The sequence below is a fragment of the Aspergillus piperis genome (genome assembly GCF_003184755.1).
Source record: "Aspergillus piperis CBS 112811 unplaced genomic scaffold BO85scaffold_26, whole genome shotgun sequence".
In the NCBI taxonomy this organism is placed as follows: domain Eukaryota; kingdom Fungi; phylum Ascomycota; class Eurotiomycetes; order Eurotiales; family Aspergillaceae; genus Aspergillus; species Aspergillus piperis.
In genome coordinates this window covers 349,531-371,849 of record NW_020291616.1, presented here as the reverse complement: position 1 = coordinate 371,849, position 22,319 = coordinate 349,531, and the positions used below count along the sequence as shown (strand labels likewise).

The 22,319-nt window shown below is 49.6% G+C and overlaps 9 protein-coding genes across 9 annotated transcripts; 3 read left to right on the top strand and 6 right to left on the bottom strand.

Annotated features, from left to right (window-relative positions):
• Positions 1-257: 257 nt before the first annotated feature.
• BO85DRAFT_505297 (glycosyl hydrolase family 79 C-terminal domain-containing protein) lies at positions 258-2,030 on the bottom strand (the record flags this gene model as incomplete). The annotated part of the gene is made up of 5 exons (XM_025664329.1): positions 258-986; positions 1,048-1,286; positions 1,346-1,486; positions 1,539-1,777; positions 1,828-2,030. The coding sequence occupies 5 exons, from the start codon at positions 2,028-2,030 to the stop codon at positions 258-260; spliced, it is 1,551 nt and encodes a 516-aa protein (XP_025511057.1).
• Positions 2,031-2,965: 935 nt separating this feature from the next.
• BO85DRAFT_505294 (class-II fumarase/aspartase family protein) lies at positions 2,966-4,422 on the bottom strand (the record flags this gene model as incomplete). The annotated part of the gene is made up of 3 exons (XM_025664328.1): positions 2,966-3,872; positions 3,922-4,161; positions 4,220-4,422. The coding sequence occupies 3 exons, from the start codon at positions 4,420-4,422 to the stop codon at positions 2,966-2,968; spliced, it is 1,350 nt and encodes a 449-aa protein (XP_025511056.1).
• A 439-nt stretch (positions 4,423-4,861) lies between these two features.
• BO85DRAFT_472249 (general substrate transporter) lies at positions 4,862-6,520 on the top strand (the record flags this gene model as incomplete). The annotated part of the gene is made up of 3 exons (XM_025662541.1): positions 4,862-5,723; positions 5,788-6,178; positions 6,238-6,520. The coding sequence occupies 3 exons, from the start codon at positions 4,862-4,864 to the stop codon at positions 6,518-6,520; spliced, it is 1,536 nt and encodes a 511-aa protein (XP_025511055.1).
• Positions 6,521-7,643: 1,123 nt separating this feature from the next.
• Positions 7,644-9,587, top strand: BO85DRAFT_430387 (fungal specific transcription factor domain-containing protein). The gene is made up of 2 exons (XM_025658289.1): positions 7,644-8,456; positions 8,511-9,587. Exons 1-2 carry the CDS (start codon positions 8,038-8,040, stop codon positions 9,508-9,510), a joined length of 1,419 nt encoding a protein of 472 aa, XP_025511054.1. The 5' UTR covers positions 7,644-8,037; the 3' UTR covers positions 9,511-9,587.
• A 499-nt stretch (positions 9,588-10,086) lies between these two features.
• Positions 10,087-11,866, bottom strand: BO85DRAFT_442683 (allantoate permease; the record flags this gene model as incomplete). The annotated part of the gene is made up of 5 exons (XM_025658847.1): positions 10,087-10,922; positions 11,014-11,308; positions 11,377-11,409; positions 11,492-11,642; positions 11,712-11,866. 5 exons carry the CDS (start codon positions 11,864-11,866, stop codon positions 10,087-10,089), a joined length of 1,470 nt encoding a protein of 489 aa, XP_025511053.1.
• A 298-nt stretch (positions 11,867-12,164) lies between these two features.
• Positions 12,165-15,191, bottom strand: BO85DRAFT_523956 (CHA4 activatory protein). Its single transcript, XM_025665390.1, has 8 exons — positions 14,684-15,191; positions 14,338-14,611; positions 13,977-14,251; positions 13,784-13,911; positions 13,646-13,713; positions 13,466-13,587; positions 13,202-13,380; positions 12,165-13,134 (listed from the first exon to the last, which is right to left on the bottom strand). The coding sequence occupies exons 1-8, from the start codon at positions 15,137-15,139 to the stop codon at positions 12,339-12,341; spliced, it is 2,298 nt and encodes a 765-aa protein (XP_025511052.1). The 5' UTR covers positions 15,140-15,191; the 3' UTR covers positions 12,165-12,338.
• An 861-nt stretch (positions 15,192-16,052) lies between these two features.
• Positions 16,053-17,086, bottom strand: BO85DRAFT_382562 (cyclase family protein; the record flags this gene model as incomplete). The annotated part of the gene is made up of 4 exons (XM_025656471.1): positions 16,053-16,456; positions 16,529-16,658; positions 16,744-16,837; positions 16,893-17,086. The coding sequence occupies 4 exons, from the start codon at positions 17,084-17,086 to the stop codon at positions 16,053-16,055; spliced, it is 822 nt and encodes a 273-aa protein (XP_025511051.1).
• A 332-nt stretch (positions 17,087-17,418) lies between these two features.
• Positions 17,419-20,898, top strand: BO85DRAFT_430378 (beta-N-acetylglucosaminidase; the record flags this gene model as incomplete). Its single annotated transcript, XM_025658288.1, has 3 exons — positions 17,419-17,900; positions 17,957-18,062; positions 18,120-20,898. 3 exons carry the CDS (start codon positions 17,419-17,421, stop codon positions 20,718-20,720), a joined length of 3,189 nt encoding a protein of 1,062 aa, XP_025511050.1. The 3' UTR covers positions 20,721-20,898.
• An 83-nt stretch (positions 20,899-20,981) lies between these two features.
• BO85DRAFT_453510 (ankyrin repeat-containing protein) lies at positions 20,982-21,825 on the bottom strand. The gene has a single exon (XM_025661072.1). It carries the CDS (start codon positions 21,801-21,803, stop codon positions 21,333-21,335), a length of 471 nt encoding a protein of 156 aa, XP_025511049.1. The 5' UTR covers positions 21,804-21,825; the 3' UTR covers positions 20,982-21,332.
• Between the last annotated feature and the right edge of the window lie 494 nt (positions 21,826-22,319).

Here is a 22,319-nt window from a genome sequence, read left to right as displayed (position 1 = left end):
ACCTGATAGATCATAATTTACTAGCAATAGACAATGATTATCTCTTCGGACAAATGATCCTTGCATATACGATTTACGTAACTGCTCATAATTATAACTGTCGGGTTTATTGTTCACTGGGAGTCCCAAAGTTGGTGACTTGATTCATGCCTGCTTCAAGAAACATTCGATAGATAGTGTATCATCATACGCATCCTAAAATATATACGATCATCCAATATCCAGTAGATTTTCACTCTTGAAGCTTAAGCAACGAATCACTTTTGAACAAGTATTGCTTCACCTGCACCCACTAGGACCTTGCCATCGATCACCGTATCGTACGTCTTTCGTCCCACAATCCGGGCATTCTCATCAACATGTTGGCCAGCAAATGTAATATTACCAGCGATATCCACACCAGGACTTGTCAGCCTAGAAACCTTTGCATTTTCCCAGTCAGCAGTAAGGGCTAGCGCTGTGTAAGGCCTAGCAACTGGATCAGATGTTGAGTTCCAGATGTTAAGGTTGACCGCCACAATAGCATCAAGGCTTCCAGCTTGGTAGACCGCATATGCACCGAAGTTTGTTTCGTTGACAAGAACTTCCGTCTGCTTGTTCCTGCCTGCAAACACAGCAGCGTTGAAAAGATTCCCATAGTACATTGGGTTGACGTGAGGAGCACTGTCGTTGTAGAGAATAGGCTGCCAGGGTGAGTAGCGATAGCGTGTTCCCATGTGAAAATGAACACGGGATACCTTGAGTGAAGAAAGGTACATGACATAGTCAATGGCCCAGACAGCAGATGCCATAACGTCTGAGATATTGAACGCGCCCTGGCAAGAAATGGAGTTAGTCTCACCGATAACATATTTGATACCTGAGTTCGCTGTCGCATTGCCCAGATAGTCATGGTACCAAACACGAGAGAGCATGTTGGTGCGATCAAAAAGAGTGTCTTCGATTGTTGGCCCAGCGCCCGTATAGTGGCAATTAGCACCCATATACTACGAAGCCCCTGTTAGCAGGCAGTCCATAGATGGATTTACTGATCTTATGCTCATTCACCTCGTGGTCGGAAACCGTCTTTGTCTTGTCTGCGCCCATACCATCTAGCTCCGCATTTTCAACATTCCAGTCCGTCCTTTCGTCGAGATGGCGAGGTGCCTCAAATGCACATCCTTGGAACAATCTCGTTGCGTCCTTACCAGTCAAGTTCCGACTGATAGCTGTCGCAAATTCGTTCCATTGGTTCACGTAGCGTTGGACTGTCCAATTACCATATCTATGCTTACCATTCCCCCAGCCTGGTTTATACTGTTAAACGCAGGGTAGACAATCACAATCTGATTTCGAGCCAACTTACTATCTACCTCATTTCCAATCTCGAACGCATATAATGAGTTGCCCATGGTCTCGTAGGCAGCGTTTGCCTCGAGTACACATTGATCAAGGCCGTTCCCAATATTGTAATATGTCTCGTTTACCGTATTGAAGAAATTGAGGCCTTGGGCAAACCTGTTAGCGTTTTGCTATCTATGGTGCCATGATAACTATACCATATATATATTGGGTGCCATTGGGGAATTGTCTGAAGGATTGGAACCAAGACGGGCCAATGAGCGTATGCGATGGCTGGTCAGAAGCGACAGAGCTAAAGGGGTCGATAATAGCTTCGGTCTGATTCGGATAGTATATGGCAGAGCTTTGGGTGCTGCCGCCCACACGGAAGATCGGATATGCGCCCGATATGTCGAACAAGTTTTGGATCACTTGCCTCGAAAAAACGTTTGGGTGTCTTGGAAAAGTTATAAATACGTGACCAATAGTATATAGGGTTGAACATACGTATCATTTCCGGCATAATCTGCCATGAACGAAAACTCGATGGAAAATGATTGATATGCTGCATCCACAATCTGCTTCCCAGGTCCAGGGCTAGCCGCCGGAGAAATTGTTATTTCGCGGGTAACATTGAGCTTAACGGATTGATCGGATACTGCAACTGGAATAAGAAATACAAAAGGGATGATGCTTGCAAGAGAAGGCATTATGGACACTTTGCTTGGGGCCACCTTTGCAGTGAATCAAGCCGTCCAAAGCGTTCTTCATTATGCTCTTATAGCAGAGAAACAGGCAAGAGTCCCAGAACTCCAATTTAGCCGAGCAGAATATATAGTTTGAGAACGGCTGATCTTCTTTGTTCTTATTTGAGGAGAAATTCTTCCTTGTCCTTGATCTACAGCTTTGGACCAACGACCCCGCAGCTATCAGTTGTTTTGCCGCGGAAAACAGTACGGGCTGATTGAGAGCTTTGACTGTCTTACATATATGCCTCACCTTGTTATTTGTCCCTTCTTGAGACAGAGAGACTCATTTGTCGGGTGATAGTTACACTTGGGTGAGAGCAATATTTCTATACGATGCCTACATCTTGCCCCTACACTAGGACTAGCAGATTAACTACTTAAGCATCAAAATATTATTAGTAGGCTAGTGACCTACGTGTGATCATATACATATAGTAGACCTTATACACCTGCAGCATGTGTTCATTGCAATATTGTAGGCGTACATGAACCGGGAACCTTTAACCCGAGAATATATCAATTGATGCGTAAATCCCTGCAGTTGAATGTCACCGTCCTCGCCAAGTCGGCAGCAAAACTTCCGCGATCAGCGAAAACCCGTTCAGCAAGTTTTCCTACCTGTTTGGCAGCAACTCTAGAGGTAATGAGAAAGATGAAAGGTTTATGCTTCGAGGAAAAAAAGGTTTCCTTGTACTTTCAATACACACTCTGACTTGCGTTTTGTGATTCCTAGAGGCACACACCCCAGCCATGGCAATTGGCAGGAGAGTACGATTATAACGTAAGCCACCTGCAGGTTATCCAATAGTAGTTTCCAATCCAGTGTGAAGACCAAATAACTTCCAACGTATTATAATTTATATATTTCTCTTGTTAATCACACCTGACGGAAATTTCTACTCATCACGAATGACATTCTCAATCATCTGTCGGCAGCACCCAAGATACTGACATGGATCACAAAGGGACCTTAGCTTCTCCACTCCGACTTCAGCTACCAGACTGTCATCCTGTTGAAGGACATTGATTAAGGGGAGATTTCCCTCAATTGCCCTTGTACAGGCCTCATAAACCACGTCATGTGCCCTCTGGCGACCAAGTTTCGGCGCAGTTCCCATCATCACTGCCTCCGCAACAATCAGGCCCTTGGTCATGTTGAGATTGTTTGACATGGCTTCAGTGTTGACGAGAAGACCCTTCATAATGAAGTTCGCTTGGTGTAGCGCGCCACAGCATAGGACAAATGAATCTGGAACGCAGCTCCACTCCAGGTGCCAGGGGCCGGAAGCTCGTTCGAAATCGGACACCATGGCATCCAGAGCCAATGATGCGTTCGACCGAAGCAACTTCGAAGAGGCAAGAATAACTTCGCTTGATATAGGGTTTCGCTTCTGAGGCATGGTTGACGACGCTCCCCGAAATGGTACAAAGGGCTCAGCCACCTCGGCAACCTCGTTAGACGACATAATGATGATATCTAGAGCGATTTTCCCTAAAGACCCCCCGATGAGTGCTAGAAAGTTGATGATTTCTGCAATGTGATCTCGTGCCACATGCCATGTAATTGACGGATCATGTAGCCCGAGCTCCGTGGCAAGTTGTTTTCGCACCTTTAGACCGGTATCATCCGAGCCGAGCGATGCCAATGTTCCTGCTGCGCCGCCGAACTGGACCAGCAAACAACGATGCTCTATTTCGGTCAATCGTTGGATATGCCGTTGGATACCAGAGAGGTATACAGCGCATTTATAGCCAAATGTGATTGGAAGAGCATGTTGGAGATGGGTCCTGCCTGCCATGGGTCTTGGAAGTGTCAGCACCTCTTTGACAGTGTTGCATTTCTAAGACGTACGTGTCGGCATATTTCTCCGAAAGAGACTTCAAAGTTGCATCCAACTCACGAAGGTTCCGACGGACGATAACAAGTCCTCTACGCATTTGCACCATGGAAGCGCAGTCCATTATATCTTGTGTCGTGGCACCCCAATGGATGTACTTGGCATGTTCCTCGGGCACCATCTCGGCCAATTGCCACACCAGCGGCAAGACAGGATACCCAACATTTTCGGTGTCTGCGGCCATGCGGTCGAGGCTAATTTCATGGATGTTATTAGTCCATAATTGTAGGGTTCGGAAAGGGGGATACATACTCTAGGTTTTCGTACTTGGCGTTCTCTGCGATAACATTGGCCGATTCGTGTGGGATAACATTCACCTTTGCTTCAGCTCGCGCAAGAGCAATTTCAACTTCAATCAAGCACTTGATGTAAGCTTCATCTGAGAATATGTCGCGGATCTCTTCCGTTCCAAAAAGATTGCGGAAAATGCGGGAATCGACCGCACTGTTCAACATTGTTTGGGATGTGTATAGGTGATGTTGCTATGCTATGAATTGAAGGTATGCGCAGTGTGATGATTGTGGCTGATGAATTTCCCTTTTAAATGAGAGCGATCGGAACCGTCGCTGGTATCCCGAGACTACGCTGGTATTATCCCGGAGCTTGGTACTATTCCGACGGGATAGGCCTTATCCCGAAATTAGTCTCCCGAGCCAGCCCTATTCCATCCCCGCAATTTCGGGCTAACCACGCGTCAATCTTCTTGGCTAACATGGGGTACCTACATACCCCGAAGTTCATCTACAATATCATCCGGGGAAGAGTGTCTGATTGTGGGGTAGCCCGTCAACTATAAATGCATTCAAGATGGACTGCATACATCGTCACCGTTTATTTATTTTTCTTTTTCTTTTTTTTTTGACAACGATCCTGTGAACAACAGTGGTGTCAAGCATGGCGCTCCATGGTCACGCACTGTCACTTGCCCAGTTGATTCTGGTAGTATGCCCTGCCTTTTTCCTCTTTGGATACAATCAAGCCGGCGTCGGCGGCCTCGTATCTGTGGAAGACTGGACCACAACCTTCCCTGAAATCGATACCATTCACACGTCAGGCGCAGTGAAAAGCCACAATTTAACAGTCCAAGGTGTTGTTATTTCGACATTTACACTTGGTGCATTGGTTGGGTCTCTTTCATGCTCATTGATTGGTGACATCTTGGGAAGAAGAAAGGTTATATTTGCAGGCTCACTTGCAACATTGATTGGGGAAGCCCTATGTTGTTCCTCTTTTGGGCTCGCTCAGTTGATTGTGGGAAGGCTTATAATTGGAATAGGCATTGGTATGCTCAGTGGAACAGTACCTGTCTGGCAGTCCGAATGTTCATCGGCACATAATAGGGGCAAACATGTTGTTCTGGATGGCCTTTTCATCAGCGCCGGGTACGCAATAACGTCGTGGGTTAACCTGGGACTCTACCAAGTCAAAACCGGTTCAGTTGCCTGGAGAGTGCCACTGGCAATTCCGGGTTTGGTTTCGCTTATCCCCATGTTTTCAATTTTCTTTCTCCCAGAATCTCCTCGATGGCTTGTTCAAAAGGGCCGCCTTGAGCAGGCTCGCACAACACTCGTCAGTCTGAGCGATGCATCAGTCCGGCCAGAAGACCTGAACGGCGATATTGCGGCAATCCAGTCAATACTAGAGAGTCACTCTCGTGGTGTCTCAATAATGGATATTTGGCGCCCAAATGATGAAAAATTACTCTTTCGCTTCGCTCTGTGCATTATGCTCCAGTTCTATCAGCAGATGTCAGGAGGTAAGTGCCCATAGGAGACACGCCCTACACGTATGCATACCATTGCTAACGCAACTACTTTTAGGAAACCTTATCTCAGTCTACGCTCCGGTTATCTTCGAAGATAACCTCCAAATGACCAGTATGATGTCTCGAATACTAGCTGCCGCGACGCTCTCGTGGAAGTTCTTCTCGTGTTTCGTGGCTTTTTACTGCGTCGATCGGTTCGGTCGCCGCGTGGTGTTCATTGTCAGCGGGTCGGGAATGTCGCTATGTATGCTGGCCTTAGCAATCACCACGAGCTTTCCACATACGAACAAGCCCGCTTCCATTATTTCGGCGCTTTTTATTTTCTTGTTTAACTTCTTCATCCCCATCGGGTTCCTGGGTGCAAACTTTCTATACTGTACCGAGGTAGCGCCGCTCCGGCTGAGAGTTGCTATGGCTTCGATCTCAACTGCAAACCATTGGCTATGGTAAGCTTCCATTCTTGCTGCAGACTTTTTTTTGGAAAGTGTCAGTGCTGATTTGTTAGGAATTTTGTTGTCACAATGATCACTCCTGTCGCAATCAACAATATAGGCTATCAGTATTATATAGTATATGCCGTGATCGGTGCATGTATCCCTATCTCCGTGTATTTCCTGTATCCGGAAACTATGGGGTGGAAGCTGGAAGACTTGGATATACTGTTCAAACAAGGGCTGAGCATTCGAGGAATCGTTAGGTCGTCTTATCGGCCTCGAAACTGTGATGCAGAAGGCCGGTTTTCACTTGAAAAAAGTGAGGTTGAAGAAGTTGAGCATAAGGACCTTTAGGTATGCATCATCGGATATCAATAGGATTCGGAGTCAATTATGGCAATCTGTTGTCCCAGAACGTACATGCCTCAATACTCAGTAAGCACAAGCATTGTATTTCAGCTTGCAAAAGAATAGACAACAGTAGTATCATGTCTCCTGATGTCAGTATCAGATGCCCATGCCTTAAGTATGAATCATACAGCTGTCCGAGTTTTAATATATGTTTTGCACTGCTGTCAGTATACCACTAAGTCGGGATAGTAGCTGAAAGTTGACTGGGCTGTTAGTGAAGTTGGAAATTTATAGCCTCCATTCCAGCTCCGTTTCTGGTTGTTCTATAATATTGGAGCGTCGTTCTGCGAATTGCTGTGGCTGAATCACACAGTCGATCTATTGTGGCAGGTGGAGCGAGGACAGTTCCGACTGCCATTCTGTCTCGGTTTTAGCCGGGCTCACGTGACTAGGTGCTTACTATGCCTCAGGTGACCCACTTGGGACTTTCCCCGCGCCTCGACATTCCTGGGCTTCAATCTTATTGGGATAGCTCTGTACTTCTGGGATACCAGGTATAATGGAAGCCATTGGAGAAGGGGGTGCTACACCCAGGCTGCAACTCTCGTCTCAAGTGTGGTGTGTTTCCATCTCTCGAATTTTACTGGGTATGTTATTGACAAACAGATTTTCAGCGATCGTTGCCGCATGTATGTAGATCCCCTGAAACTTAAGTATCGTTGGTCGGAAAGAAGCTGATTCGGTATCTTCAGAAAGAAAATTCGTTGTGACGGATTACTCCCATCGGTATTACTCCCCCAATCACTCTATAGATAAATAAATTGGACTGATACGGTGGGACCCGTGTAGTGTAGCCACTGTAGAACCGCTGGAGCTTCCTGTGTCACATCTAAGCAACTCAAAAGACGAACGCGGCCCAGAAGGTTAGTGCTGTATCTCGTCACATTATTCAATTCTCCGGGGATGATGTTAATGAATTTGTCAGGCACCTTGAGCAACAAGAAAGGTTGCTGGATGAGCTCAGGATCCAAAATGAGAATCTGCAGCGCGAAATCCGGCAACTACGTGCTAGCCATTCCACAACTGTTGACAAATCTGTATGGAGCGACACTGCACCTGGATTCCAAGCCCACAGTCATCCAACACTGCAAGGTGCAGGATCGTCTGATACGGCAACTACTACAAGTCAACAATGTCAACCTATCATAAAGCATCTGGGACGCTTAGTGCCCTTAACACCGAGTGTCGATCGATTTGCAGGGTCAACAACAGGCATTTATTTTATACGCTGTGCCGAATCAGTATACAAGTCTCTGTTCGATCATGAAGAAGGCTTTCCAGATATTGTTAATCGGCTCCATTTACTCGGTCCTTGCCCAGAGTATTCGCAACCTCTGCTTATATTACACTCGATAAATTATTCTAGACCACCGCATTTCGTGTTGGAAAAGACACGAGCATCATATTTGGTTGCTTTAACAGAGTTCTTCCATTCTTGGTCATCTATTTGGCCAATACTCATGAAGAAAGAGTTCCTTTCCGCCTTCCATAGGATCTTCGATCGTGTGGAAGCCCACGACCCTAATCTCTCACCTTCTGATTATGTTATTCTGAGGCAAATATTTCTTGTCCTCTCTATTACTGCATGGGAAACTTGCTCATCCACAGAGTGCAACACATACTACCATAAAGCCTTGGAATGTGCCCGGATAACAACCACACCTGAAAACGAGGACCTTCCAGGGCTGCAGTCTTTACTTTTAACTTGTCTATATCTTCAACTTACCCGGAAGCACGATGAGTGGATACAAACATGCGGACAGGTTGTTCGACTTGCGCAATCTTTAGGACTTCATCGACATTCCCGACGCTTCCGATTCTGTGCGGGAGAGATGGAGTTAAGAAAACGCATATGGTGGTGCGTTTACGCTGTTGACATGTAAGGCTTCCAACCAACAACACCTGCCTGTTAGCCACTAATCTCCATAAACAGTGCGTGCAGCATAGTACACGGTCTGCCGAAAATGATCCAGGATGATGATGTGGATACCGACCTACCTATTGATACGGATCTAGATGACGCGACTGCCACTGACATACCGCTCCCCCTTCCGGGAGAGACAACAAGCATGGCTACATTCATCCTCTACGTGAAATTGCTCAGAATATTCTCCAGCTGCCTCAAGTCGCTATATACGACTACCAAACGACGAAATGGTGTCGCCAAAATCACTGCACTGGATCACGAGCTGTCAGTGTGGCGCCACAGCGTAGTCCAGTTCCAAGGCAATGAGATGAAAGACCATGACGATGGTCTACCGGACACTCTTCATATGAACTCAGCAGATCAGTCGTTCGAGACACTTTTTCTACACTTCTTAGGAAACGTGGCTGTTATCTTGATTCACCAGCCAGCATTGACATTCGACCCGAAGCACCCTCAATTCATGAAGAGTCTGTCGAGGTGCGTTCGTGCAGCACTCAATATACTCAGTATGTTGGGAAGCAGCCATGATGACCGAAGACTTCACTGTTTGTTCCCGAACAAGTCATCCATAGTCTTCCAGTCGACGCTGCTGTGCTTCTATCATCAATGGATGTGCATGGCGTCTTCATTAACGCCAAGCCACAATCTTGATCCCTTGATGGGCAGAATAGTAGATACTGCCCTCAAGCTTCTCGATATGCACAAGGCGGAACTAGTTACTCCTGATACCAGTTCAAACACGACTATTGACGTTCAGACGATCTCAGCTGCTCAAAACCTTGTTCGGTTGTTTTCGAATCGCATAGAGCATGCAGGAGATGCGCCCGTGTCTACGGTACCGGCTTCTTCGATGACTCAAACCCCTCCCTCATCATTCATCTTCACACCGCCAGCTGGCCTGGGTAGTCATGAACCACTGAGATTTGAACGAGAATCACAAATGTCAACAATTCCTCTTGACTTTGGGATATTGGAAGACGGTTTTCTCGACAACGGATGGCTTTAAGGGATAAGGATACTTTAATGGATGCAAACAAAGGTGTTTACTCTAATCGAATCAGATATACAGATAAAGAAATTGTCCCCTGTATTTCTAATGCTTCGGCGACTAATCCCGCGACTACAAGTTATGAGCATGAGGATACCATTGATAAACTAGGCACTAACAATCGCTGTGACCATTCCTGTATCTGGCGTAGGAAGGTTAGGCAGATTTGAATGTATTATCTGTCAATTTTAGGCCTCATAGAAAAGCTTTGGAAAGAAAATTGGAACATATCAGCGACATCTGGGCCTCTCGTGGTCAGGGTTATGAACCACCAGACAGGTCAATAAGATTAGCACTACTCCTAGCTATCTATATGTACCATAAAGAGCACCACAGAGGCTTCCGGTTGTGTAAAAATGCGAAATCAATTCTTTCTGTACTCGCGATGGTTGATATGGAAGAACGGGCTCTCACACAACGATAATCGGGTCATGACGCACCCAGTCGCCATAGCCCTTCGTCACTCGCGTCCTTCCCCCATCCCCTTCCCCCTTGTAGGCGCTCTTTTCGTCCCTATATTGCACTTGATTGCACTTATAAAACGAAGCGGAACATGGGATGCTCATCACCCTTCTCCGCAATATCCGGAGGGGTGTAGTTAGGGTCACAGGAACCATGCTGGCGGTCGCGGCGGGTGTTTTCGCGAGAAAGCAACAGGCGCAGGATGAGAGCGAGGCTACAGGCGCCGAAGAGTACGCCGGCGCAGATCCACATGCCCTTGGAGAACATAGGCGAGTCCTGCGAGGGAAACAGACGAGCGCCCAGCAGGGGACCGCACTGGCCGATCATGCCGAAGATGGCCAGACCGACGCCGCGCTTGGAGGAAGAGCCCTGGTTGTCGGTTACCCAAGTGAAGGTGAGCGAGACGGCTGGAAAGACGCCTGCGCAGATCAGGAAGGTGGCGAAGAAGCGCACCGCGTTTGTCGCGACCAGTGCCAGGATGATGTAGCCGGCGCCGCCCAGGGAAGCGAAAAAGGAGATAAAGATGGCGCGTTGGCGGACATGGTCGGAGAGAAGACTGGCGCCGATGCAGCAGACCAGGGATGCGAAGTAAGGGATGGCGGAGAAGCCCTCGGCTTGCGTCTTGGTGTATCCCATGTGGGATAGGATTGTGGGGAGGTAGGCTGGGAGGGAGCCAAACGCGGTGTTGAGGCAGAAGATAATCCCCGCCTGGAAGTAGTTCTTGTAATCCTTGAAAGCCGCGAAGGCTTGCTTGAAGTTGACTTTCTTCTCTTGGTCTCGACCCCGGCCGAGGATTGCCCGCTGGCCAATAATTAGGTTTTGTTGCTCGGAGAGGAACGGACTCTCGAAAGGACCATTTGGAAGGTAGAAGTAGGCGACAACGGCAAGAATCAAGGTAGGTATTCCCTCTGCGAAAGGAGATTGTCAGGACCTTTACTATCACAGGGAATGAAGAAAGAGAGAGAGAGAGAGAGAGAGAGAGAGGGAAAGGCAACTTACCGATGATGAAAAGCAACTGCCAGTGTTCTATACCTTCGTGGCTGGTAACAACCCCGTACGCGATGGCCGACGCTAGGGCATTAGCCAGAGGCGAGCAAGCCATGAACAAACCGTAGCGCAACCCCATCTCGTGCCGATGGTAAAAGAAGCTCATATATAGAGCGATAGCGGGAACAAACCCGGCCTCGAAAATGCCCACCAGAATGCGGCACACGAGCAGGCCGGCATAGCTAGTGGTGGCAGCTTGAATCATGTCCAGAGTACCCCAGCCAAACGCCATGCAAGCTGCCCATAACTGTGTTTGGAATTAGCGGTATTGTTCGTGTCTGTGCTGAGGACTGATTGGATTCAAGGAAGACATACCGGTAGCGGAACTACCTTCCAGGCCAGAATTAGCTGTTTATGGGATACCATGATATTAGCCAGTACCCCGGTTTTTTCCACAACACAGTTCCTGTGGAAAGAAGGATTGCCATACCCAATGAAAGCAAATATAAGCGATATAGTAGACAGTCACCACCATCGAGTATTGAGAGGAGGTGATCCCCCAGGCTTTACCCATACCAGCTGTGTACGCATTGCCAATATTGCCTCTGTCCATATAGGAGCAGAGATATAAGGATCCAAGCCTGTTTTAGTCAGTAAAAGCTTCTTCAAGTTATTGAATCATTGAACATGAAAGAAGGATGTAGACTAACAGAGGAATGAGCACCCAGTCCAGTTTCCTTAGGGCTTGCCGCTCTTCTTCTTTGGTCCAAGCCCGCTCTGGAAGCAAATTTGGGTCACCAATTTTGTCGACGTCGACGTTCTCCACACAGTCCACCAGCCCATCTTGCTGAATGTTCTTGTCCATAATGAGCAATGATGAATGAGAGATAAATTTGAACATATATGGCTGTAACAGCTTTATAAAGAAGATCTGTGAGAGGAGTTTGATGGCATTTGGAATTTAGGGATGTAGGGACTGCCTTGTGGTCTGATCGGTGTCGGCATCTTACCGAGCAAGGGCAAGCTGGCCGCCATCTTTCCCCCGCATTCCCCGGCTTGTGTGGGGATGGTCCACCCACAGGATACGAAGAATGCCGGCCAATTGACTGTTTTCCCGTACCGGTTAGGAGTCGAGCCACCACATTTCCTTCAGTGGATAGAGTCATCAGAATATAAGTAACGTATTTGAAAAATATCTACATGCATAGAGAAGCAACGGCAGAAATGATGGCACTGCTGGGGTAAGGAAATCACTTGATAACTTCGCTGATACATTGCCCACCATTCGTGTGGGGTGAATATGAAATGGTCATATGTTCCTGTACGCTCTTGGAGCGTCATGAGAATGGCTGGCTGTACGGGGTATCATACGCCATTTCCGGCACAAACCCACCACCGACATCATCCATCTGCCAATCGACCCACATAGATTCCAGGTCCAAATTGGGATCGAGAATCGGTCCCTGCTGCTGCCCATAGGAGATGTTGAGAGAGGATAATGACTCGGGTACGGTTTTGTCGGCAGCTGAGCCATGCAGGCTGGTCCCCGACGAAACAAACGACGACCCGGGGGACATTGCGTGATCAAGAGCAGATTCATCGAACTGGGACTTTGAAAAAGGCTGGCTTCTCCCTCCGCCTTCTCCTCCCCCCCTTTCTCCTACGGGTCCTCCCTTCTCCAGCAAACAGATGGGTAGCTGCTCCTGTCCGTTGGTGGATGAAGAAGCCTGAGGCTGCTGCATTTGTTCCTTCAACGACCAGCGCTGCCCAATATGCGAATGAATGATTTCGATGCTGCGCCGCATGCCCGGTGTTTGCTTGACTTCCGTCTCCAACATGTGCAATGTTACCGCCAGGCGATCTATCGCCATGTGCGCCAGACGTTTGTTGTTGTGTTGTGCTAGTCGCACATCGATTGTAGCCGCCGTGTACACGCAGTAGGAAATCAAATAGCTTTGGAATTCGAAGTTGAATAGTCGGCCATACGCGCGGAAGAGCTCATTCACGCGCATGGCTTGCTCGGTGCACACCACTTGCGCCCGTAGTGCCAGGGGATTATTCTGCAGATTCGGGTGCCACAACCAGACGAAAAACGGTCGGTAAAGCAAGATTAGGACGGTGTGGCATAATATACTAGCCAGCAATCAGCACATCCGATATCAACGAGTAGTACAGAGGAGATATCAGAGGCTGTACGTACTTGAGACAGAGAATATGAGGAGGAACGCAGGACTGTAAGCTTGTCGGGTCTTCAATCTGAAGGGCTGCTGGGAGTTCCTGCCTGAATGCCATCAATTTGTTTTCCAAATCCGATATGACGCTCATTTCCACGTTTCCAACCGGACCGTTGTAGATAACATTGTAGGTCTCATTAATGATCTGGGAAAGAAAAAAGTGAGGCGATGATATGTCAACAGGGCTGCACACGAGAAAAGGAGAGGATATGCCGTGAAATGTCGCTGACCTTGGCTAATTTGCAGAAATTTATAAATGTCAATGTACTATGACATTTGGTTGCGGGGTAGATTTTACCAGTCTCCAATAGGTGCGGAGGCTGCCAGAGGTCATCATCGTCGGACAGGTCAACTAGAATATGACATTGTTGTTAACATCTGAACTGATGTCCCAGGATCGTAACACCTACAAAGCGTGGAAGGGGAAAAGGGCATGTCAGTCAAAGACGGAGATCGTCCTAGGCAAAGACTAATTGATCTGCTGCCGGTCAACCAGCGCCCGCGGTCTTTTTCTTTAGTCTTCAAATTTAGCGAGAACTTTCACTCACTTGTCCCACGCATAACAGGATAAAAGCAATCTCTTCCGTACTTCCAAATCATCTGGCTCCATTGATTTCGTGAGGTCCGCATAGCTACGCTTTATGTGGAGGCCGAGGTCTGTGAGCATTCTTATTGCCTGGAGGACCACGAGTCAACAAAGGCGCGAGACAATAACGGCTGCGGGTTGACAAAGGTCCTTACCATGCCCGTATATAGCCATCCTTCACTACTATTCCCAACTGCGCACTGCCTGCCACCTAAGATCAAGAGTCCTTGTATGGTTGGAATCCGAGGTTTGCTCTGTCTCATCTCTCGAACCAAGAGGTGCAACGCCTCCCGTAGAAAGAACTCTCCTCGCTCAAAGGACGCAAACCGTAGATCATTCTCTGGCAGGTGTCGACAGGCATGCGCGAGGATTACATTCAAGAGAAAGGTGGAAAAGTATGGCCCCCCAAGAGCCATATCGCGGAAGAAACCTTGCAAGAGACCAGCACGGCACATGTCAGAAGTCTCGTCAGACCAAGTAGAGAGGGCCAAATTGGTTTGTTGTTTGGAGACCTACAGCGTCGATAGACACAGTTATGCAGGGGAGCTTGCCATGCCCAATACACTTCCAGGAGATTGATACAGATGGTGGGATCCACGTCTGTATAACGAGGTATATTCTCGTACGCTGTACGCTCCCAGGAGGCCTGAAACCGGGCATTGGAGGACAGCCATCTCCGATGGTACAGCTCTGTCGCTCGAACCTCCGACTCCTTTTTCTGGGTCTGTCCATCGTGCACCTCCTTATGATCCGAGAGACCACGAAACCGCGAGGTGGCGCCAAAATATTGCTGCTCGCATAATAACTTAGCACGAACGTGGTCTCTCCGGGTGCAGTGGTGATGGAAATGTCTGGAGCTTACTTTTCCATCTGTATTAGTGATGATAATGTTATCACCCTCGTAGCGCTCCTGATCCGCCGGTTCAGTATGCGCCTCTGGAGGAACGGGCAACGGCAATACGGACAATGCTACCGGGCCCGTTGTGGTTGTCTGTGTTGGGGCGGTTAGTGCTGGCATGTCCGGTTGCGGCTGCGGCTGTGAGGATGAACTGGCAGGACGACTATCGTGGGCGCCGGTCTCCGTGGCAGTGAGTTCCCGGACTCGATCTTCTAGCTCGCGGATCCGGGCCTCTTTGGTGTGCAGCTCCCCGGCCATGTGTAATGCGGCTGTCGAGTCATTCTTGTAGTAACAGCTCGAGTTTGACCGCGCACAGTTTTTGCAGGTTGGCTTGCGGCCATCACATTTGACCTTACGCTGGCGGCAGGCAAGACATGCAAAGTTGTACTTTCTTCCTGACAGACGGCTACGGGAGTCCATTATTGAAAGGCCGTTAGCAGGAAATCACTTGTGACAAGCGATTTCATGTTTGATGGACAGGTTTTGCGGGGAATTCATGGTATTCTGATCGACTACGAAGTGGTGAGTTCGGATGACACGGATGACTAATCTCCACGTGGGTATCTTAGTTTTCTGACCCAAGCACTTCAATTGTCTTTAACAGGTTCTTTTTCTTTTTATTTCCTTTTCTGCTCTTTCTGGTCAAAATTTACTGTTCGTGACTAGCCGTTTGAATGCGAGTCTCAAAGGATATTCCGATATCTTTCCAGCAATCAAAATAAGAGCTACAACTGCAATTGGACCATGTCAATGGTTCCGGTAATTACATCCTTTTCCAAGATACAGAATTTTGTATTGTGGCTTGTGGCATGGGTATAACATCCTCCACAATGACCGGTTGGTAGATACTACGTGTGGGGAAGGGGTTAGTCTGGGGCAGACTTGGGTCAGGGCTTTGGGGTTAGCGCACGGAATCAGGCCGAAGGTCTCCATTTGTCGAGTAGCCGGAGGAAATGGGGAGTCTCGTAAGCCATCGTGAAAACAAAGTTTAACATTAGAAGTGCCATAGTATACTTTCGGCTTGTGAGCAAATGTTCTATAATCGTAGTAACATTCCTCTTGTTCTTTATCACAACCTAGAAGTGCAAAAGGAAAGAAGAATACTCAGAAGACTGCACAGGCATTGGGGGGACTAGCCACTCCGCCAGGCAGATTCAGGGGTTGACTAGTTAGAAGAAATGTCCAGCGACCCAGCTCCTTGCATGCCTGACTCAACTCTTCGAGATCCCAACACTCTCCAATTGGCATTCCCCACCCGCTCAGGAAGACCTAGAATAGAGAGAGAGGGAAGTATAAGTCATCGAGATAGTCCAGTCGTTGGTGTCAGAACTTGCTATTGATCATGGCTTACCTCATGCATACACACGCCCCATGGTTTTGGTGAAGGCCAGGCTTCATAGGCGACAGTGTCACTGGCAACGGCGGCGAATCCATTCTCCCAATGCCATCGGATGACTGCCTCCGTGGCTTCAACACCACACGAGGCACGATCATCTCGGCCTCCCAATTGCCTCTTCTCCACGTCGGTCAACTTAGAGTACGCGTCAGTCCACCCAGTGCGGATCAGGAGGACGTCCCCTGGTCTGAAAGTGACCTGCTGCTCACGGGCAATGTCCAACAGCTCGTTTAGGCGAATGGGCTGGTTGGTAAAGGGTCGGAGCTCAAACCCCTTTTTAAGCGCATATTCATACCAGTCGAGAAGAACCCCCCGGGTGACAATCGGTTTCTGAGCCATATCTAGAAAGCCCAGGCTCATTAGTTCTGTGTTCCGTTCGCGGCCCCTTGGTATATTTCTACTTATTTACTTACTTTGTATACCAAGTTTCTTTGTGGAGGCTATCACACCCTGAAGCACCCCATTGTAAAATTGCTTCGTCTCGGTGTAGGGATAGTGGCGCAGTCCATCCCAATGGCTGGAACTTTGAGTGTTGAAATCCAACTAATCTTCTTGTCAGTAATTCTGCAGATTTCTCATGTTTATAGTCATGGGTAGGGGTAGAAGGAGAGAAGGAAAGCTCACTCACTTCATCGTCGTTTGCGAAGCCTTTAGCGATCAAATTATGTGCACACGGCTTTCGGCGAGGGTTCATTGGCTTGAGCGGTACGTTTAAGGGGAGACTGCGCAATCATGTGTTAACGTTCCACTACACACAAACACGCAGAGTCGCTATACTTGAGATTGACGACGCGACCTAGCTTGGCTTCGTGCAAAGCTAACTGGGTGACCTCGTTCGTAATCAGATTGAGCGTGCCCAGTTCGTCGTCCGGTCCCCAAAGCCCCCAAGCGGATCCTTTGGGGTCTCCCGAGCGCAGGGGCAGCTCGTCGAAGCCTGGAAGACGCAGTTCAGAAGCCGGGTCGCGCGTCATGATAGGCGGCTCTTTAGGGAGAAATCAGTAACAAGCAGAATTGATGTGGGATGCTCCAAGGGGGAAGAAGAGAGACTCTGTTGAAAAATCCAAAATCCAATGACAAGAGGGTGCATAAAAGTCGAAGCCAAGTCAACTACTTGGGAGTAATTGATTGTCTCCGATTTGACAGCAGCACTTGTGCTCGGTAGGGTTCGGCATGTTGCCGTCTGAGCACAGCGGGGTCTCGGTAAGATGCCGAAGCTGCGGTCGTCCCAATACATAATAAAGGCACGGACCCAGAAGATTTTCGATTATGGCAAGGACAGAATAGACCACGGGACTCCGAAATCATGGCAGAGTTCAGTATTCTGACCCCTAATGCCATGCTTGGCTATGGCTACAAACTCGAGCATTTCTGGTACGGCGTTGAGCAATACTCCCCAAAAGCCATTATCGTCGACAGTGGCTCTACCGATGGCGGCCCCTACAAATTGGGCTTGAATAAGATGACCTGCGGTCGCGACTCATATGTCCGCGATCTAACTCCTATTCTGCAAGCCTGTTTTCACAAGAAGATTCAAGTTCTCATTGGATCCGTGGGCGGAGATGGTAGTAATAAGCACGTCCAGGAAATGTTCGAGATTATTCGGGAAATCGCCGCCCACGAGGGATTATCTTTCAAAGTGGCGACCATCAATGCAGGATTCCGACGGGATCTACTTACACATCGCATCGTCAACAACATGGTGTCACCCTGCGGTCCCGTGGAAGAATTGACGGTTGAAAGTGTTGATCGTGCCATTGACCTCGTCGCCCAGATGGGTGCAGAACCGTACGTCCATCCCCTTCCTCGTGTATTCCCTGCTCACCAGGTACCTCGTCCGACAGCTTCACGGAGGCCCTGAAGAGCAACCCCGATATTATTCTGGGCGGTCGCTGCTACGATCCAGCTCCCTTTGCCGCCTTCGCCATGCATCATGGAGTGCAGCCAGGCGTTGCATGGCATATGGGGAAAATCATGGAGTGCGGAGGCATCTGTGCCATACCAAAGGGACGGTCAATGATTGCAACTATGCGCTCCGACTCTTTCGATCTCACCCCTTTGGCGCCTCGCGAACGTTGCACTCCTCTATCAGTCGCTGCTCATACACTATACGAGAAAACGCGTCCCGACCGTCTGCCGGGACCCGGAGGTGTCCTTTGTCTGGACCATGCCTCTTACGAGCAGCTGACCGAGAAGACGGTCCGTGTTCGTGGCGCTGAATTCTGCCCGACTCCGGTTTATCAGGTAAAGCTGGAAGGAGTCGAAAAACTCGGATACCGGACAATCTTTATTGGAGGGATTCGAGACCCGATTTTGATCGGTCAAATCGATTCTTTTCTGGCCGACGTGCGCGCGTATACTCGGAACCTGTTCCCCCAGCTCGATCAGTCGCCGCAGTGCCAGCTGATCTTTCACTTCTATGGCCGTGATGGCGTGATGGGACCTATCGAGCCCGCGGCGGTCGCGGGCCATGAATTGGGTATCTTGGGCGAAGTGGTGGCCCCGTCCCAGGAACTTTCCTACACCATCGCCAACAATGCCCGTGCCTCTATCCTTCACATGCCCTACAAGAACCAGGTTGCGACCACAGGAAACTTTGCTTCCCCTCTCTCGCCACATGAAACCAATGCTGGCACCGTGTTTCGCTTCAATGTCTATCACCTGGTCGACTTGAAGCCGGGCGAAGAGACGAACCTGTTCCCCGTGGAGCTGAGGACTATTGACAGTGCCCCGACTGCCCCAAAACCCGTGTGCCCCGGTCTGACCGACGGTGACTGGGAAAGACTCGCGGCCGAGCCATTGGAGCCCTTAGCCTCCAAACCCATCCCCAACCGTACCTGCCAGATGCTGGACATCGCCAAAATTATCCGTTCCAAGAACTCCGGACCGTTCGAGTTGACATTCGACATCATGTTTGACACCAAAGAGGCGTATGAACGGGTCAAAAACGCAAACGTCTTGACGAATAGCCGGATCATGAGTTTGTATCGCCTCCGAGAAGAAGACATTATTACCAACATGTTCTTCGAGCCTGCTCTCGCCTGGAAATGTACCATTCGCCGCCCCTGGGAGCAGGGAACCGTAGGGGAGAGAGACACCCTGGGAACGCAGCAACATGGGCCCTTGCTGACCATCACCGTTCCTGGGGACGAGGAGGCACCCTTTGCAGACCGCTCTCATTTTTCGGCCAGGGATAGTGTCAACTACCTATGGAACACTCTCGGCCTCCCAGCGGGTGTCCCAAACGACCGGCTTCAGCTGCCCGGACAAGGTCTAGGCCTTCCCTCATCCTTCAAAGTTGCCCACCTCGCTCAGGCCTCTATTGGGCTCTCCGCCCTACTTGCCGCCCAGATATACGCCCTTCGCAGCGGCTCCGCCGTCCCCGCCGTCTCAGTTCCCCTGCAACATGCGGCTATCGAGTTCAAATCTGAGCGCCTGTACACCCTAGACGGCCAGCCGGCACCGTCGCCCTGGGGCCCCATCGGAGGACTCCACAAAACAGCTGATGGCTACGTTCGCGTGCACGACTCGTTCCCCAACCACCGGGACGGCGCAAAAGCCCTGGTTGGATGCCCCCCAGATGCTGACCGAGCGCAACTCGCATCGCGGCTTGTAAGCTGGCGTTCGGTTGATGTGGAGGCGGCCGCCTTCGACGCGAAGCTGGTCATCTCCGCTCTGCGCAGCTACTCGGAATGGGACGTGCTCCCGCAAGCCCGTGCCGTCAGCGACTTTCCAATTACCCTACGGAAGCTGTGTGATGGACCAGTCGGGCTCCCCGCGACCATGACCTCTACGAAGCCGGACAAGTGTCTGAGGGGCCTCCGCGTACTGGAGCTCTCGCGTGTCATCGCTGCCCCGCTATCTGGCAAGATGTTGGCGGCGCACGGCGCCGACGTTCTCTGGGTCACCAGCCCCAACCTCCCCGATCTCCCGACAATGGACCGGGACTTTGGCCGTGGGAAGCGCACCATCCAGCTAGATCTAACCACTGAGGCGGACCAGGCGGAGCTCGACCGGCTGCTGGTCGACGCCCATGTGTTCACTCAAGGCTTTCGGCCCGGCGGCCTCGCGCAGCGAGGCTACTCCCCCGCGGCCCTTGCCCAACGCTTCCAAAACCGCAACATCATCTGCGCCAATGTGTCCGCCTACGGACCTGAGGGCCCTTGGGCCAACAGGCGTGGCTTTGATTCCCTCGTCCAGACCTGTTCCGGCATGAACGTCTCCGAAGCGGAGCACTTCGGCGCCGGCGAGGCCGCCCGACCCACTCCCTGCCAGGCTCTTGATCACGCTGGTGGCTACTTCCTCGCCGCCGGTATCCAGGCGGCCTTGTACAAGCAAGCTACCGTGGGCGGCTCTTGGCAAGTCGATGTTTCCCTGGCCGGTGTCATGAAGTACCTGCGCTCGCTCGGCCAGTTCGACGGCCGCTCTGGCTTTGAGACCGCAGACTACCAATGCACCAACGATGTTCCTCCACAGTTCCTCGAGACACGCGAGACCGCATTCGGCCCCATGGTGGCTGTACGCCATTCTGCGGCTATTGATGGTGTCGCCGTAGGCTGGGACTTCATGCCGAAGCCGTTGGGCTCGGATGAGAAGATGTGGATCTGACGTGGGTATATGCTAGAGTTCGGGACTGGTTCTGAGGGACGCATCTGAACAGTCACTTTCTCTGTTCATTTGTGCAAAGTCAGTACTTTGGCCTGCTGATCTCTTCTCGTCTTTTTGACAATATACCCTCTGCGCGTGGGGGGTCGGCAACTGTCTCGACCATTTTACTAGCCACTTGTATCATTCTTATGACCTCTCAAGGTGTGAGAATAGGACTTTGTCTTAGATAATCATTGTATCTTGAAGAGTGTTATAATTCAAGCCTATTTCCATCTCACCATTCCAGTTCTCAGCTGTCCACTATTATAAGAAGATTTCGTTTTCCCGGCTTTTTTCCCCATTCCGTCTTTATACTGAATGGTCTATCTAGTTGATGAAACTAGTACTATCGAAATGCCTCTTTGAGCGACTCACAATAACGAACGAACTCAGAGAATCACTCTAGCCTATTAGCTCCTCGATATCCTATCCCCTTCGCAAGCCTATCACAGGTCTTCTCATACTCCCCAGATCACCTCATCCATACGCCGACAGTAACACGCTTCACCCCTTCCTCACTACCATCAGCAGCTTTAAAGCAGATCCCTGTGTGACGTACATCGACGGCATTCATCAACCCTTCCCCACACCCTTCCTGTTCACAATATCAACCAAGTCATATACCACCAACCAATCACCAGCCGGCTCATACTCCGGCAATTTGATATCCGGATTATGTCGATTAATGCCCCTAGCGAACAGCAGCCGAGCATATACAGGATCAAACACGAAGGTTGTTTCCCCGGTCACGCTGTTCTTGATTTCGGCCGTGGCCTCAATCTCGTCAATAGCAATGTACTCGTCTGGTTGTGGCACGGAGGCCTTTTCAATTTGGAGTTTAATATGCTGCGCCGTCTCAGGGTCAAACCGGGTGTCGATGAAGTATAAGGCGTTACGACCGGCTGCAGCCACGTAGAGAGTATCTGGCGCCACAATTTGACGGCCCAGAGAGGTTTCAATCACTTCTGGTACATAGCTACTATTCCGGTATTCCTCTTGGAAAGTCGGAGAGCCCTCACATGGTCGAAATGGGTTTAGAAGCATAGTTATCAGGAGGAGTTGGAGGAGCATTTTTGGGATTGGGGGACGGAAAAGCGGAAGGAGAAGGGGGGGTGTATTTACTTTTAATGCTATAGACCTGTGCCTTACGAATTCTATGTCAGTTCTAGGATTCTTTCGGTGGCTTGAAAGTTCGGGTTCATGACATTGGGGGAGTATGAGACCCTGCATGATCACGCGCTAAATGCTTGGTGTTAAGGTCCGATTATCAAAGCCACATCAGGAACGATTGGTCACTTCAATGGTACGAAGATGCTAGCATTACAGACCCGGGGATGTCGGAGGGATTGTTCGGTAAATGTTGCTGCCTACGTTGGGTTGCGCTTGTCGTGGTGATTACTGACAGGGGCTTGAGAGTTTGATTTACCCTATAGGCCGAAGATATGTAAAAGTAGCAAGGGTCCCTTTTGGTACGCAAGCCGCGTGGGGTAAAAGTGGGAAGTAATTGGACACTTTTGTACAAATCAACTAATAGAAGAATACTGCATTAGGAGCAGGGAA